The sequence below is a fragment of the Balaenoptera physalus genome, assembly GCF_965194825.1.
Source record: "Balaenoptera physalus genome assembly, chromosome: 11".
Taxonomy (NCBI): Eukaryota; Metazoa; Chordata; class Mammalia; order Artiodactyla; family Balaenopteridae; genus Balaenoptera; species Balaenoptera physalus.
The window spans coordinates 108,776,830-108,792,569 of record NC_138896.1 but is presented as its reverse complement, the minus strand read 5'-3'; the positions used below and the strand labels follow the sequence as shown (position 1 = coordinate 108,792,569).

The window sequence follows — 15,740 nt, the reverse complement described above, 5'->3', positions numbered from 1 at the left end:
GACTGGAGTTTTGGGGGGCTGCAGTGGGTGATGTGAGTAGGGGCGGGGACTAGGGTGTGTTGGAGTGGGATGGGGTGGCCAGGGACAGGACGCAAGTAGGCTCAAGTGGGGAGGGCCGCCCCTTCTCCCCGTCCTCTTCCTCTGCGCAGCAGGGGCTCTGCAGCCAGCCCGCTGTCAAATGCCCCCCCCCCCGCCCCATTCCGTCATCACCCTCCGCCCCGGGACCGGGCGCACCTGCAGTGCTAGGCAGCGCGCGTCACTGCTCTGCAGCGCGGCCCGCAGGTCCTCCACCAGCTCGCGCAGGCTGCTGTTTTCTTCCTCCAAGCGCGCCAGGCGTTCGCTGTCCGGGCCGCCGTCGGGGCCGGGCGTACGGGGCGCTCGGCGGCGGCGGCGCGGACGGCGCAGGCGGATCTGCGTCTCGATGTGCTCGCTGAGAGCGCCGCGGGGCAGACGGGGCCCGGCGCGGCTGCCGAAGTAGCCGCAGAGGCGCGCGTGGAACTGGCGGAAGGTGAGCTCAGGCGGCTCGGCGCGCAGTGCCAGGCGCGCCTCCTCCTCCGCATCCGCGTCCCCAGCGGTGGCCACCCCAGCGATCACATCCCCGGAGTTCGTGTCTCCCGCGGCTGTATCCCCGGCGGCCTCCCAGGTGGCGGCAGCCTCCTCGGCGCGCAGCCCCAGCACCGCGCAGAGCGCGCGGAAGTCGGCGCGGGGCAGGCGGCCGGCGCCTCGGCAGTCCAGGTGGTGGAAGACCTCCTGCAGATACTGGTCCAGGCCCGTGGCCAGCACCACGATCTCGTTCTCCACGCCTCGGTCCAGCCCGTAGTGGTGCGCCAGGGCGCTCAGCAGCCACTGCGTGCGCCGCGCTGGTCGCTGGTACGGGTCGCCCGCCGCGCCTTCCACGCCGGTCCCCGTGCCCGGGCCGCTGGGTTCCATCGCCGCCGAGCGCCGCTCCTCGGGTCCCTCCGCCCCGCTACTTCCAGGGGCGGCCCCAGAGTTTCTTGAAAGGAGGGGCTTAGCGGTGGCGGTCTGGTTGGAGCGGCGCCGAGGGCCGTGTCCAGCAGCTGTGCTGGCCTGGCAGGGCGTCTGTGTTTAGCCGGGTTGGCTTGGAGGGGGCTTGCTTAGGGGACCCAGGAGCCCCGAGGCCCCCGCGGGGCCACCACTGCCTGGTCTCCCTCCTGATCTCGCTTCTCTCGGTGACCCCTGCACTCTTCTCCCCTCATCACTCCCGGGGCGTTCCTGGCATCCCCTCTTTTCCTCCCATTCCCGGGTCTGTCTGCTTTCAACTCCCCCACTCTCCACCCAGCTGCGTTGTGCAGAGAGTGTGCCCCGAGACGGGGACAAGGGATGGGCTCGGGATAGGAAGCTGGGGAGGGGCTGGAGGGTGGCCCCCTGGTCCGGTGGCCCCCTGGTCTGGTCCACGCCCACGCGTCACTCCACCCCTTCTCGCCAGAAAACCTTTCGAGGGTAGCCCCGCGAGCTAGCTGGGACTGTACTCTACTCCCGTAAGTACGGAGAAGCCCCCCTCCCCTTCAATTCAGCGACTGGGTTCCTAAACCCGCTACTCGCTCCACCAGGGCTGGTGCAAAGGGCCTCACGTGGTAACTAGAGCAGAGGAAAGCCCAGCTCCGAGAAGTGAGGGGATGCCATCCCGCTGGATAGAAACCTATCTGAGCCGGACCCTTGCTCTCTAAGCTCTGTGTGTGTTGAAGTGGGGGGGGGGGCGGGTAGGAAAGCCGTGGCCTTCCGTCTTCACACCCGTTTGTGCCTGGGGAGTGGATTGGCCCTGTGACCAGAATTCCATCTCTGAGCTGGGGTTAGGCTACCAGGTAGCTCTTTGGCCAACATTTCCTCTGGTGCCTTAGAACACCTTCCTGGAAGATGAAAGAAAAATCAGCCTCTCAGGTGAATGTAAGGCTGCTTTTCCTTTTTTTTTTTGACAAGAGAGGTGTAGAGATGTCCTAACCTCATACCTGCTCTGGGAACCCTCATCCAGTCTCGCAGGAGCAAGAGGCAGATTTCTTCAACTGACCTTGGCTATACGATGGGCAGAATCTGGCCTGTGTACAGCTCTAGGAATTTAAATGTTAAATCCTGGAATTTGAAAAAGCACTAAAATTCTATCTCCTCTGCTGCAGTACCCCAGAATAAGCACTTTGTCCATTTGGCAAATTTCTACTCATTCTTGAAGACTTTGCCCACCACACACCTCTGCCAGGACGGAGTTAGATGCTTCTCCCCAACCATTTTGGATGTGCATTTAAAAAAAAATTATTAAAATGGTAGCAATTTGACAAAAAATTTTACATCAACTCCAATTCTTGGCTTCTGCCTTAGAAAAAACACATGTGTACAGGATGTTCATTGCATCGTTGTTTATAATAGTGAGAAACTGGAGACAACACTTTGCCCATTGGTACAGCAGCCAGGATGAATCACCAAAAAAGGATGAGTGGAAAAAGCGACAATAACAACACACCCACACAAAACGGTACTAGATATCTTCTGTGAGGACATGTGTATGTAAGCGCATAGAAGAAGACGGAGGGATTCACAGACGGATTCAGTGGTTATTTCCAGGGCTCAGAGGAGTTTGGCTTTCAGTGTAACATCTCTCTTTTTGACAAGGGAGTTGTTTTTGTTTGTTTCTTTTCTCTTTTTCTTTTGGAGGGAGAAGACATACTTTATTTGCCATTTACAGACCACAAAGTTCACCCATTTAAGGTGTGTTAATAAGTGGTTTCTGGTATATTTATAGAGCATATAACCAGCATCACAATTTCATTTTTAGAACATTCTGATCACTCACCCCCCCAAAAAAAACCTAGTACTAGGTGGCCCACCCCCTGCTCCAGTTTCCTACCCTCCACTCCCAACCCCCAGCCCTAGGAGACCACTATTTTCTGTTTCTATGGATTTGACTATTCTGGACATTGTGTATAAAACAGAATTATACAATATGTAACCTTTTGTGACTGGCTCCTTTTTGAGAACATTAACAATAATGTTTTCCAGCTTCATCCAGGTTGTAGCTGGCATGCGTTTCATTCCTTTTTATTGTTGAGTAATATTCCATTGTATGGACGGACCACCTTTTGTTTATCCATTCATCTGTCGATGGACGCTTGGGTTGTTTCCGCTTTTTGGCTGTTATGAATAATGCTGCTGTAAACATTCATGCAGAAGTTTTTGTATGTTCATATATTTTCACTTTTCTTGGGTATATACCTAGGGGTGAGATTGCTGGGTTGTGTGTTAGTTTTATGTTTAACTTTTGAGGGCCTGCCAGGCCATTTTCCAAAGTGGTTGCACCATTTTCATTCCTACCAGCAGTGTAATTCATGTATTTCTCAATGGGTAAAGGAATACAGATGTTCTCAGTCCTGGACTCCTTCCCCTCCTCCCCTCCACCACCTCCATCTCAGTTCGCGGGGCCTCCAGCCTCCCTCGGCAAATCCCTACCGTCTTGGGTTCTTCTGTCACTTTCACACCCACATCCGGTGTGTCAGGCCGTGCACCTTCAGAGCTCACCCCTAATCTGACCCCCTCTTCCTGCTCCACTGCTGCTACCCTGGACCAAGCCCCCAGCATCTCTCACCTGTGTCATTGCAACAGCCTTCTCCCAAGAAGTGCCCCTGAATTCCTACGTCTGTCCTCCACAGCCAGAGGACGCCCTCCTTCGCTCAGCACCCACTGTTATCTCCCTCTCTCAGGGACTAAAGGCCCAGTGCAGTGGTCGCCCATGTCCCCCGTAACCTCCCGCAATGCCTCCCTCACTGACCTCCTTGCCGTTCTTCTAACTCACCTCAGGGCCTTTGCATCTGCTTCCCCAGATGTTTACAGCCCGCCCCCTCACCTCCAAGTCCCTTGCTCCAGCGTCAGCCCCTCAGTGAGGCCTTCGGTGACATTGCAAGCCCTTTGCACCCCTAACAGACTCTCTTGCCTGGTGCGTCTGTGTGTCTCCCTGTAACGCACTATCAGCCGTGAGGGGAGGGACGCTTGCCTGTCTGTCCGCCGGGCTTGGTGTCGGGGACACTGAGAGAAGAGCCCCAGCCCCCGTCTGAGCTGCCTGCCCGCAGCTGCTGCCAGGCACAGTGTGGCATGAGGCTCTCCATGCGCTTTCTTTGCCTACAGGTGAGACGTACTTTTTTTTTTTTTTTTTAATTTATTTATTTTTGACTGTGTTGGGTCTTCGTTTCCGTGCGAGGGCTTTCTCTAGTTGTGGCGAGCGGGGGCCACTCTTCATCGCGGTGCGCGGGCCTCTCACTATCGCGGCCTCTCTTGTTGCGGAGCACAGGCTCCAGACGTGCAGGCTCAGTAGTTGTGGCTCACGGGCCTAGTTGCTCCACGGCATGTGGGATCTTCCCAGACCAGGGCTCGAACCCGTGTCCCCTGCATTGGCAGGCAGCTTCTCAAACACTGCGCCACCAGGGAAGCCCGAGACGTACTTTTTAACTTGTATTTTAAGAAACAGCATTGTACCACATTGCCATTTATTTGCAGGCCTGCCACGAGGGCTGAGCTTCACAAGGCCAGAGACTTGGTACCCCCATGCCCAGCACAGGGCCTGGCATTAAGTAGGCACTAATTATGTCATTTGTAGATGTGCACACACTGCATTAGAAGGAAAACTACATGTAGCTGGCAACCCTCCGATTCAGGCATCCCTGGGCCCAGAGATGCTGGAGTCAGTGAGACTCCAGATGTTAGGTTGATTGGACTCCCAGCTGGACCATAGAAACTTCTAGGCCGGGAGTCCCACCGCTGGGGGCATTGCTGTCTGCACTTAGAACAGGACTCTGGGGACTTCCCTGGTGGTCCAGTGGCTAAGACTCTGCACTCCCAGTGCAGGGGTCCCAGGTCCGATCCCTGGAACTAGAGCCCGCATGCCTGCCGCAACTGAAGATCCCACATGCGCCAACCAAGATCCCGCGTGCCGCAACTAAGACCCAGTGCAGCCAAATTAAAAAGAAAAAAAAAAAAAAAGAATGGGACGCTGGAACTTGACTCTGGACTTTTTTTTTTCCCACATCTTTATGGGAGTATAAATGCTTTACAATGTTGTGTTAGTTTCTGCTGTACAGCAAAGTGAAGCAGCGTTATATATACGTATATCCCCATATCCCCTCCCTCTTGTGGCTCTGGACTTTTGAGCCGCGTCTCTGCAGATGAATCTGATTCAATTTCATGTTAATGCTGAGAGCTGGTGACCCAGGGGAGACTACCCCCGTTGCTGCAGCTGGCGACGGCTTTTGCGGAAGGAATCCTTTGAACAGGAACTTTTCTGGGCCAGTCAGTATTGAAAAGAAAGACTTTAAATATCTTGCCGTGGAGCCATCGCCTGGCCTCTGCCCCCCGCAGCTCCTTGGGGGCAGGGGAGTCCGGGTTGATAATGGGGTGCTGTCAGGCCCGTCTGTCTGCGGGCAGTGTTACCAGGCGCCTCTGAAATCATCCTGGTTGGACCCACAAGGTTTTTGTTTAAGGCTCTAAGTGAGCAAACCCAGAGGTCTCCTGCGCTTTTGTCTGAGCTGGGGGATGGGTGTGTGTCTGCGTCGGGGGGAGAGCCGAGAAGTGATTTTTCTGAAGTCAGCTCAGTATTGTTTGAGCCATTCCAAATAGTATATTGTTCACAGTGTCTAGAAACAGCCCAGCAAAATGCTAAAAAGCAAAAAAAACCATCCCCTCTTGTGCCAACAAGAGAAGAACACAGGGTTCTTTTGATGTATTTGTTTTCAGATGTTTTCCATGCATTTAAGCATGAAAGAACTTTTGGGGGTGGTGAAAACATTCTATATCTTCATTGGGGTGGTAGTTACGTGACTGTATGTATACACCTGTCAAAGCACTTAAAAGGGTGAATTTTACAGGATGTCAGTTGTACCTCCTTCAATGTGACATAAAGAAACGAGTTGAAATGCTGCTGTTGGGATCTTTCTTTGCACATCAAGCATCTTCCTAAATGGCTCCGCCATCATTACCATTCCTGCGTAACGTTCTCAAAGACTGGTCCACACCGCCTCTTAGGACTGACCCGGGAGGTGCTTTGTCGTCCCAATAGGTGCACATCGAGGTGGTTTGCAGTTTTTCTCCGTTCAAACAACACTGTGAACGGTTGGCTCTATTTCCTGGGCGCTTTACTGCAGGGCCAAGGAGTGCGGACATTTTATAAGCTCTTGATGTTGTCAAACTGTTTTTCAGAAAGTTTGTGTCGTTCTGTACAGTCCCCTGGAGTGTCTGGGATTCTCCGAGAGCCATCATTTTTAGTGTCAAAGCTTTTACATTTTTAGGAGTCTTGGTTAGTGGATTTGCTTAGTGTTCAGACGCCAAGTTTGACTTCTCTCTATTAAAAATGGGCCTGGGTTAGGCAAAGATTTCTTAGATACAACACCAAACACATGGTCCAAAAAAAGAAAAAAAATCAATGCATTGGATCTCATCAAAATTCAGAACTTTTGCACTTCGAAGCGCAGTGGTAAAGACGCCATTAAGAAATGACCGGACAAGCAGGCGACTGGGAGAAAATCTTGACAAAACACATGTGCAATACGGGCCTTGTATTCAGAATTGACAAAGAACTCCGACAGCTCAATAAGAAGAAGACAAGCAACCCAATCGAAAAATGGGTGAAAGACAGGGACAGACATTTCCCCAAAGAATATATATGGATGGCCAATAAGCACAAGAAAAGATCCCAGTACCGTTAGGCATTAGGGAAATACAAAGCAGAACCTCAATGAGAGACTATTTCGCCCTCACAAGAATGGCGATAATAACTGACGGACAATAAATGTTTTTGAGGATGTAGAGAAATAGGAACCCTCACACGTTGCTGGTGGGAATGTGAAATGGTGCAGCCACGTTGGAGAACAGTTTGGCAGTAAAAGATAAGCATAAAGCCTGATGCATAAGTGTAGCATACTACGTGACCCAGCTCTCTCACTGCTAGATGCCTCTACTCAAGAGAAACGAAAACATCTGTCCACACAGAGACAGTCATGTGAATGTCCTCAGCAGCATTCTTCATAAATGTCTAAATGTCCAACCTTAATGTCCATGAACTGATGGCTGGATAGACAAAATGGATTTATGGCTCCATTTATAGGAAATGTTCATAAAAAGGCACGTTTTTAGAGACGGAAAGTAGATTAATGGTTGTCTAGAGCTTGGGGTGGGAACAGAGATTAATTATAATTAATTATAGTACTTTTGGGTGAAACTTGTGCATGAAGGATCTTATTAGGGAGATGAAACTGTTCTAAAACTTATTTATGGTGATGATTTCACCACTTGGTGAAGTTACTAAAAATCATTGAATTATACACTTTAAATGGGTGCACTGTATGATATAAAATACACCTCAGTAAAGTTGTTTTAAGGTGGCGGGGGCGCTTTGCTTAGGAGAGGGATGGCAAGAAGAAGATGGGCGTATGCTTCCAGCTGCCAGAGTCTTGCGATAACTTCAGAAAGCTCTCTGGGCGCCGTGGGAGCTGTGGCGCTCCACTGCCCTGGAGGAAGAAGGAAGCGGGGACAGATTGCCCTCAGATTGCTGCACTCCACGGGGTGCCCCTTTGCAATGTGACCTTGCCCTTCCTCCTGTCCTATTCCTCACCCCCTTGAGTCTGGGCTGGCCCTTGTGACTTGCTCTGGTCAATGGACTATGGCGGAAGTGACGCCATGCTGGTTTCTAAGCTTAGGTCTCAAGAGGCCTTGCAGCTTCTACCCTGGCCCTCTTGGAACCCTGCCCTGAGAAGCCCGTCTGAGGAAGCCACTGCCGCCTGGTGGAAGATGAGGAGCCACGTGGAGAGGAAGTGAGGTGCCCTAGGCAACGGCACCAACCGCCAGACATGTGGGCCAGGCCAGCTTGGACCTTCCGGCCCTGTCGACCCTCCACATGAGTATAACCCGGTGAGTGAGCCCGGGGGGCCACCAGTGAAGAACCGCCCAGCTGACCCAGAGAACTGTGAGAAATAGCTAGTGGCTGTTGTCTTATCCACTAAGTTTTTGGGGTGGTTTGTTATGCAACAATAGACAATTGAAACAAATAACCCCTTTCCTTTCCTTTGACTTTGCCAGCCCTGACGCCGTCTTTGCTGAGGGGAGGTTGTAGACCCACCCCTCGTGCCTGAGTCTCAGGTGACACACCTTTGCCCTCATTCCATCCCATGATGCCCCGGCTCTTGACCTGGACACTACCTCCCTCAGGGAAGTGGTTCCACATCTTGGCTGTGCAGTGGGATCTTGGTGGAGGTGACTTTAACAAACAAGGGTTCTGTTACAGTTATTTATTATTGCACAACAAATAATCCCCAAACTTAGTGGGTTAGGACAACAGTAACTTACTTTGCTGATAAATCTGCAATTTGCAGAGGGCTTGATGGGGACAGCTGGTTTCTGCTACACATGGTGTCAGCCAGGTGACTCAAAGGCTGGGGGCTGGAATCACCTGAGGTCTGGCTCTCACACTTTGGGCAGTGAGGCTGGCAGTTGGCCGGAGCATCTACACGTGGCCTTTCCATGAGGCTGCTTGGGCCTCCTCACAACATGGTGCTGGGTTCCTAGAGTGAGCGCCCCAAAGAACAAGGCAGAAGTGCGTGGAATTTGTATGACCTGGCTTCAGATGTCACCTAGTGTCACTTCCACCCTACTCTGTTGGCTGAGGTGGTCCCAAAGTTCTGTCTGGGTTCAAGGGGGAGGGGCTAGACCCACCACGGGATGTGAAGAGTGTTGACATCACACTGTAAGAAGAGAGGGTGGGAGGGAATCTATTGAGGTGTTTGGAAAATACAATCTATCACCGGTTCCTAAGCCCCACCTCTGGAGAATCAATTCCACAGGTCTGGAGTGAAGCCTCAGGATTGAAGATTTGACATGATCCTGGGTGATTCTCATGCACATCCAGGACCTCTCAAGCCTGAGTTCAGGGCTGCCCCACAGGAGGGGCTGGGGAGATTGGCTGCTGCCCTTGGTAACAAGGTGGTCAAGGACCCTGTGGAGCAAAACCATCCACAGGCAGCAGGTGGCACCTGACGGGCAGCAGGCCTGCTGTCTGTCCCAGGGAGGGTGGTGTCACTGACCGGCTCTTGTTAATGGGGCCTTTTGGGAGCTGGTGTATCCTAGTAGCCTTTTCCCCTTGTAGCCCTGGGTGTCTTTTTAGTACTTCCTTGCTTGTGGACGGTAGTCTGCAGGCTGCTGGACAGGGCACTCAGTGTTGAAGCTTGAGTCCTTCTCCCCAGGGGACCTCACTGCCATTTGCAGACCTCCCCTCACAGCTGTTCTTGAGGTTCAGTTTTTTTAGACTGATCGAACCTGAGGAATGTCGGAGGGCCCCCGTCAGTGGGCAGTATTCTGGAATACTGGACTACTGTCCCCAGCCCCTGGGCACGGCCTAGGGAGGTGGACACTGGGAGGCAGGGGGCTTGCGTCCAGTTTTGCTCTTTGGCCACGGGTAGGTTGTGTCTCAGCTCAGAGCCTCAGTTTCTGCAATAGCTGAGTGTGTGTGGAGATTCCGCGCCCATTCGCTTGAACAAACTACTGCCCAGGGGCTTGGTACCGGGGCCCCCGTGCGCCACTCCAGCCTCATCAAACGTTCCCTGAACTTGCCACACGTTTTCACTCTGCTTGGCCTTTGCATATGCTGTGTCCTCTTCCTGGAATGCCTTCTCTTGCTTTCCTCGCCTGGCAAACCCCACAGTTTGGCTTTTGTCACCTCCTCCGTGAAGCCTGCCCCAACCCCTCCGGACAGTCGCTTCTGCGATGTGTCCCTCCGCCGCAGCTCCTTTGGTGGTCTGTGGTCTTCTACATCGGGAGCAGCAGTTAGGGGTCTCTCATCTGGGGGTGGGGGGCAGGGTGTCCGTCAAATAGTCATTTCAATCCAGTGCCGCCATATACCTGTGTGACCTCAGGCAAATCGCTTCACCTCTCTAAGCCTCGGTTTCCTCATCGCTGAGTTTGGGGCTCATGATGACTAAAAAGAATTCTCATATTTGAAGGACGTCAGTGACAGAAGCAGAGCGTCTATGCCAGAGAGGGATGGGGGGTGGGGTGGGGTCGGGTCATCTGAGTTGGCAGAGCCCAGTGCTTCCTTTGCCTTCATCAAAGAACGGGAGGGCCCGTTGATGGAGCTGCAGTGGGGAGCTGGCAACGCCTCTCCCCTGTACTGCAGGTAAGGCTCAGCCGCATAACAGGTGCTCACGTTCAGAGCAGGAATTCCTTAAAGACTGAATGGGGGCTTCCCTGGCGGTCCAGTGCTTAAGACTTCGCCTTCCAATGCAGGGGGTGCGGGTTCGATCCCTGGTCGGGGAGCTAAGATCCCACATGCCTCACGGCCAAAAAAACCACAAAAATCCCAAACATAAAAAGCAGTATTGTACAACATTCAATAAAGACTTAAAAAATGGTCCACATCAAAAAAAAAAAAAAAAAAAGACTGAGTGGATAAGCGAATAACTGACGGCATGAAGGCAGCTGGTTCTGCATTTGTATACACCTCTTTGCCGGACCTTGTCTGGGCACCTGACCTGGGCCCAGCGGCTGAGGCTGGGAGCCCCGCCCCCAGGAGCCCCGCCCTTGGGCTGTGGCCACGTGCGTCTCCTAGCAACCGCCAAACATACCGGCGAGGCGGCTCCTGCGGGCCGCCCTGCCCGGGTGGACAGACCAGGTCCTCGGAGCCTCCTCCGTGAGGAGGTTGTGCAGCTGCTGTGCGAGCTGACCGACGCCGTCGTCTGAGCCCACGCGGCTGCCCAGCGCGTCCGCTCACAGGTGCCGCAGGTACCCCCCCTCCGCCCCGTCCCCCGCTCCAGCTGCGCAGCCCCTTCTTAGCGTTTGCTGGCGTGCGGCGTCCATGGAGGCCGCTTGTGCGCTGAGCCCAGTACTCAGTGCTCGGTCGGGTCTTGCCTCGGGGCCCTCGCCCTCCTTGGCCTCACCAGGCTCTTTCGCGTGCTGTCCCCAAACCAAGGTCGTATTGTGCTTTGGCACAGCTAACCCGAGGCCCTCACCCCCCCCACCCCCTCCCTTGTGGTTCTTGGGGAATTGCACTCACCTGGAGCAGGCATTCCAGACGTGCTCAATGATTAACTTTGGTCCTGAAAGGAGGAACAGCTGGGGCCGGGAGGACGCGACTCTATTTGGAGACGCTGGCTTTGCTGATTATCACGATTACTGACGGCACCATTCTCTGAGGTTCATCTAATCTTTGTTGAGTGCCCGCTGTGTGCCAGGCAGTGTCTGAGGCCTTGGCTGGTCAGCCCGGAACAGGACAAGGCACGGGGGGGGGGGAGGAGGGGGCAGGCAGGGCTTCCCTCCTGGGAGCAGTGGTGGTGACGGCGGTGCCTTTATTTCCTTGCAGCCGGGAGTGCCGGCCGCGTGGGCCGCCCTGCAGCATGTGGCTGCACGCCTGTGAGTGGGAGGATGAGGACGAGGCGAGCACGGGGGCCGTGTCCTCCATGGGCAGCTTTTACCAGTCCGGGAGCGAGTGTGAAGTGGAGGAGAGCCTGAAGGTTAGGGCCTGGGCCCAGGAGTCGGCCACCGGCCACCAGTGCAGCGGCGAGTCTTCAGAAGGGCCTGCCAGCACCTTCGACTCGGATGTGCCCCACGTCGTGCCCTGCAAGTTCATCATCTCTCTGGCCTTCCCAGTGACCGCGGGTAAGTGTGACAGCAGAGAGGGAGTGTACCAGTGACCTTCTTCCAGGAGTGTAGGGCACCTGTGCTCCCTCTGCTGGCTCCCTAAGTAGGGTGGCCGGTGACAGGAGCAGAGGTCCGGAAAGAAACTGCCACTTTATAGCCCGCTGTGGTCCAGGCAAGGAACAGACTCAGTCCTCTCAAAACAAGAAGCAGGTGATGTTATTTCTGCTTTTTGCAAATAAAGAAATGACGGAGAGGTTAAGGCATTTTTTTCCCCATAAGCTGGTTGTGCATCATCTAATTCCTTGTTTAAATGCAGATTCTCAGATTATTGCATCAAAATCTCTGAGTGCAGAGGTAATCAGCTACTGCCAAAAAACGCTGTGTAACAAACGCAAAGCAACTCCCCAATTCATTGGCTTCAAACAGAAATCCCTGTGCTGGGTGAGCGGACCAGCTGATCCGGGCTGGGCTTCCTGCAGTAGCTCTGCCCTGCTTCTGTCTCTCTCATCCTCCTCTCGGATGTGTGGGCAACCCAGACGCATTCCTGCCATGGAAAGGCAGGGCACAGAAGAGGGCAAGCCCAGTCACCCCAGCACTCTTCAGGTCTTTGGGCACCTCCCACCTGCAGACATTTTATTGGCCAAAGCAAGGCACATGGTTGAACCCCAAGATTAAGGGCAGAGAAAAGTCCTCCACTTGTTTTAAGGTGGACTATCTTTTTTTATATCAGCTTTTTAATTGAAATATAGTTAATTTACAATGTTGTCTTAGTTTCAAGTGTACAGCAAAGTGATTCAGTCATATATGTTCTTTTTCAGATTCTTTTCCATTGTAGGTTATTACAAGATATGGAGTATAGTTCCCTGTGCTATACAGTAGGTCCTTGCTGTTTATCTATTTTATATATAGTGGTGTGTATATGTTAATCCCAACCTCCTAATTTATCTCCCCTCCCCTACTATCCCTTTTGGTAACCGTAAGTTTGTTTTCTATGTCTGTGAGTCTATTTCTGTTTTGTAAATAAGTTCATTTGTTTCATTTTTTTAGGTTCTGCATCTAAGTGATATCATATAATATTTGTCTTTGTCTGAGTTACTTCACTTAATGTGATCATCTCTAGGTCCATCCATGTTTCTGCAAATGGCATTATTTCATTCTTTTCATGGCTGAGTAATATTCCATTGTGTATATATACCACATCTTCTTTATCCATTCTTCTGTCGATGGACATTTAGGTTGCTTCCATGTCTTGGCTATTGTAAATAATGCTGCTATGAACAGAGTGGTGCATGTATCTTTTCGAATTAGAGTTTTCTCAAGATCTGTCCCCAGGAGTGGGATTGCAGGATCATATGGTAACTCTATTTTTAGTCTTTTAATGAACCTCCATACTGTTCTCCACAGTGGCTGCACCAATTTACATTCCCACCAACAGTGTAGGAGGGTTCCCTTTTCTCCACACCTTCTCCAGCATTTACTGTCTGTGGATTTTTAATGATGGTCATTCTGACTGGTGTGAGGTGATGCCTCATTGTAGTTTCGATTTTTCATTTCTCTAATAATGAGTGACATTGAGCATCTTTTCCTGTGCTTGTTGGCCATCTATATGTCTTCTTGGAGAAATGTCTACTTATGTCTTCTGCCCATTTTTTCATTGCGTTGTTTGTTTTTTTGATATTGAGCTCCATGAACTGTTTGTAAATTTTGGAAATTAATCCCTTGTTGGTAGCATCATTTGCAAATATTTGCTCCTAGACCTTAGGTTATCTTTTCATTTTGTTTATGGTTTCATTTGCTGTGTAAAAGCTTTTAAGTTGAATTAGGTCCCATTTGTTTATTTTTGTTTTTATTTCCATCCCTCTAGAAGACGGATCCAAAAAAATATTGCTGCGATTTATGTCAAAGAGTGTTCTGCCTATGTTTTCCTCTAGGAGTTTTATAATATCCTGTCTTACGTGTAGCTCTTTAATCCATTTTTTTTTTAACCAGTGTAGCATTTTATTTATGTGAAGATGTGTTTTCCTAAGCAATGCCCATTCTTACAAGTTCCATGCTGTGGTCAAAACTAGTATATGTTTTATTTCTAAGGATTTTGCCTTCAGATACTTTCAGGAATTCTTCCAGACTTATTTTCTTTAACATCACAGGAGTTTCTTATACACTTCCGAGCTGCTGAGTGTCCAAGAAGAGAATAATATTCATATGTGATTCTGAGGATTAAATGAAATAGTCTGAAATTTGTTACAAAGCAGCCCATTCTGACAGTTTACTAATCACTAATACATTTTATAAAGGTTATTATTGTTTTAATATGGAAGATTTATAATGATCTTTTAGAACAATGAAACATTATTATAGAAATTATTGATTTTTAACATTTACATAAAATTATATTAATATTTTTTTAAACATCTTTATTGAAGTATAATTGCCTTACAATGGTGTGTTAGCTTCTGCTTTATAACAAAGTGAATCAGTTATACATATACAGTATGTTCCCATTTCTCTTCCCTCTTGCATCTCCCTCCCTCCCACCCTCCCCATCCCATCCCTCTAGGTGGTCACAAAGCACCAAGCTGATCTCCCTGTGCTATGCGGCTGCTTCCCACTAGCTATCTATTTTACATTTGGTAGTGTATATATGTCCATGACACTCTCTTACCCTGTCACATCTCACCCCACCCCCTCCCCATATCCTCAAGTCCATTCTCTAGTAGGTCTGTGTCTTTATTCCCGTCTTGCCACTAGGTTCTTCATGGCCTTTTTTTTTTTTTTTTCCTTAGATTCCGTATATATGTGTTAGCATACTGTATTTGTTTTTCTCTTTCTGACTTACTTCACTCTGTATGACAGACTCTAACTCCATCCACCTCATTACAAATACCTCCATTTCATTTCTTTTTATGGCTGAGTAATATTCCATTGTATATATGTACCACATCTTCTTTATCCATTCATCTGTCGATGGACATTTAGGTTGCTTCCATGTCCTGGCTATTGTAAATAGAGCTGCAATGAACATTTTGGTACATGACTCTTTTTGACCTATGGTTTTCTCAGGGTATATGCCCAGTAGTGGGATTGCTGGGTCGTATGGTAATTCTATTTGTAGTTTTTTAAGGAACCTCCATACTGTTCTCCATAGTGGCTGTATCAATTTACATTCCCACCAACAGTGCAAGAGTGTTCCCTTTCCTCCACACCCTCTCCAGCATTTATTGTTTCTAGATTTTTTGATGATGGCCATTCTGACCGGTGTGAGATGATATCTCATTGTAGTTTTGATTTGCATTTCTCTAATGATTAATGATGTTGAGCATTCTTTCATGTGTCTGTTGGCCATCTGTATATCTTCTTTGGAGAAATGTCTATTTAGGTCTTTGGCCCATTTTTGGATTGGGTTGTTCGTTTTTTTGTTATTGAGCTGCATGAGCTGCTTGTAAATCTTGGAGATTAATCCTTTGTCAGTTGCTTCATTTGCAAATATTTTCTCCCATTCTGAGGGTTGTCTTTTGGTCTTGTTCATGGTTTCCTTTGCTGTGCAAAAGCTTTTAAGTTTCATTAGGTCCCATTTGTTTATTTGTGTTCTGATTTCCATTTCTCTGGGAGCTGGGTCAAAAAGAATCTTACTGTGATGTATGTCATAGAGTGTTCTGCCTATGTTTTCCTCTAGGAGTTTTATAATATCCTGTCTTACGTGTAGCTCTTTATTCCATTTTGAGTTTGTTTTTGTGTATGGTGTTAGAGAATGTTCTAATTTCATTCTTTTACACGTAGCTGTCCAGTTTTTCCATCACCACTTATTGAAGAGACTGTCTTATCTCCAAGGTATATTCTTGCCTCCTTTGTCATAGATTAATTGACCATAAATGCGTGGGTTTGTTTCTGGGCTTTCTATCCTGTTCCATTAATCTCTGTGTCTGTTTTTGTGCCAGTACCATACTGTTTAGATCACTGTAGCTTTGTTGTATAGTCTGAAGTCAGGGAGCATTATTCCTCCAGCTCCATTCTTTCTCAAGATTTCAGGGTCTTTTGTGTTTCCATACAAATTAAAAAAATTTTTGTTCTAGTTCTGTGAAAAATGCCATTGACAGTTTGATAGGGATTGTGTTGAATCTGTAGAT

At 49.8% G+C, this 15,740-nt stretch overlaps 2 protein-coding genes across 9 annotated transcripts in view; one reads left to right on the top strand and one right to left on the bottom strand.

Annotated features, from left to right (window-relative positions):
• Positions 1–4,148, bottom strand: part of EFCC1 (EF-hand and coiled-coil domain containing 1) — a 35,638-nt gene extending 31,490 nt beyond the window's left edge. For all 5 annotated transcript variants that reach the window (XM_082413979.1, XM_082413980.1, XM_082413981.1 and 2 more), the window contains exon 1: positions 235–4,148. In XM_082413979.1, coding sequence (XP_082270105.1) covers positions 235–930 — 696 coding nt within the window. In that variant the 5' untranslated portion in view covers positions 931–4,148. The remainder of the gene's footprint in view (positions 1–234) is intronic.
• CFAP92 (cilia and flagella associated protein 92 (putative)) overlaps positions 1–15,740 on the top strand; it is a gene marked incomplete at its 3' end in the record, with an annotated part of 103,926 nt that overhangs the window by 16,081 nt on the left and 72,105 nt on the right. The window contains exons 1-2 of one of the 4 annotated variants that reach the window (XM_082413933.1): positions 8,476–10,752; positions 11,339–11,634. In XM_082413933.1, the coding sequence (XP_082270059.1) occupies positions 11,373–11,634 (262 nt within the window). In that variant the 5' untranslated portion in view covers positions 8,476–10,752; positions 11,339–11,372. Of the gene's footprint in view, positions 1–8,475; positions 10,762–10,995; positions 11,635–15,740 lie in introns of those variants that run through there. The other 3 variants (XM_082413931.1, XM_082413934.1, XM_082413932.1) reach the window with 3 other exon arrangements.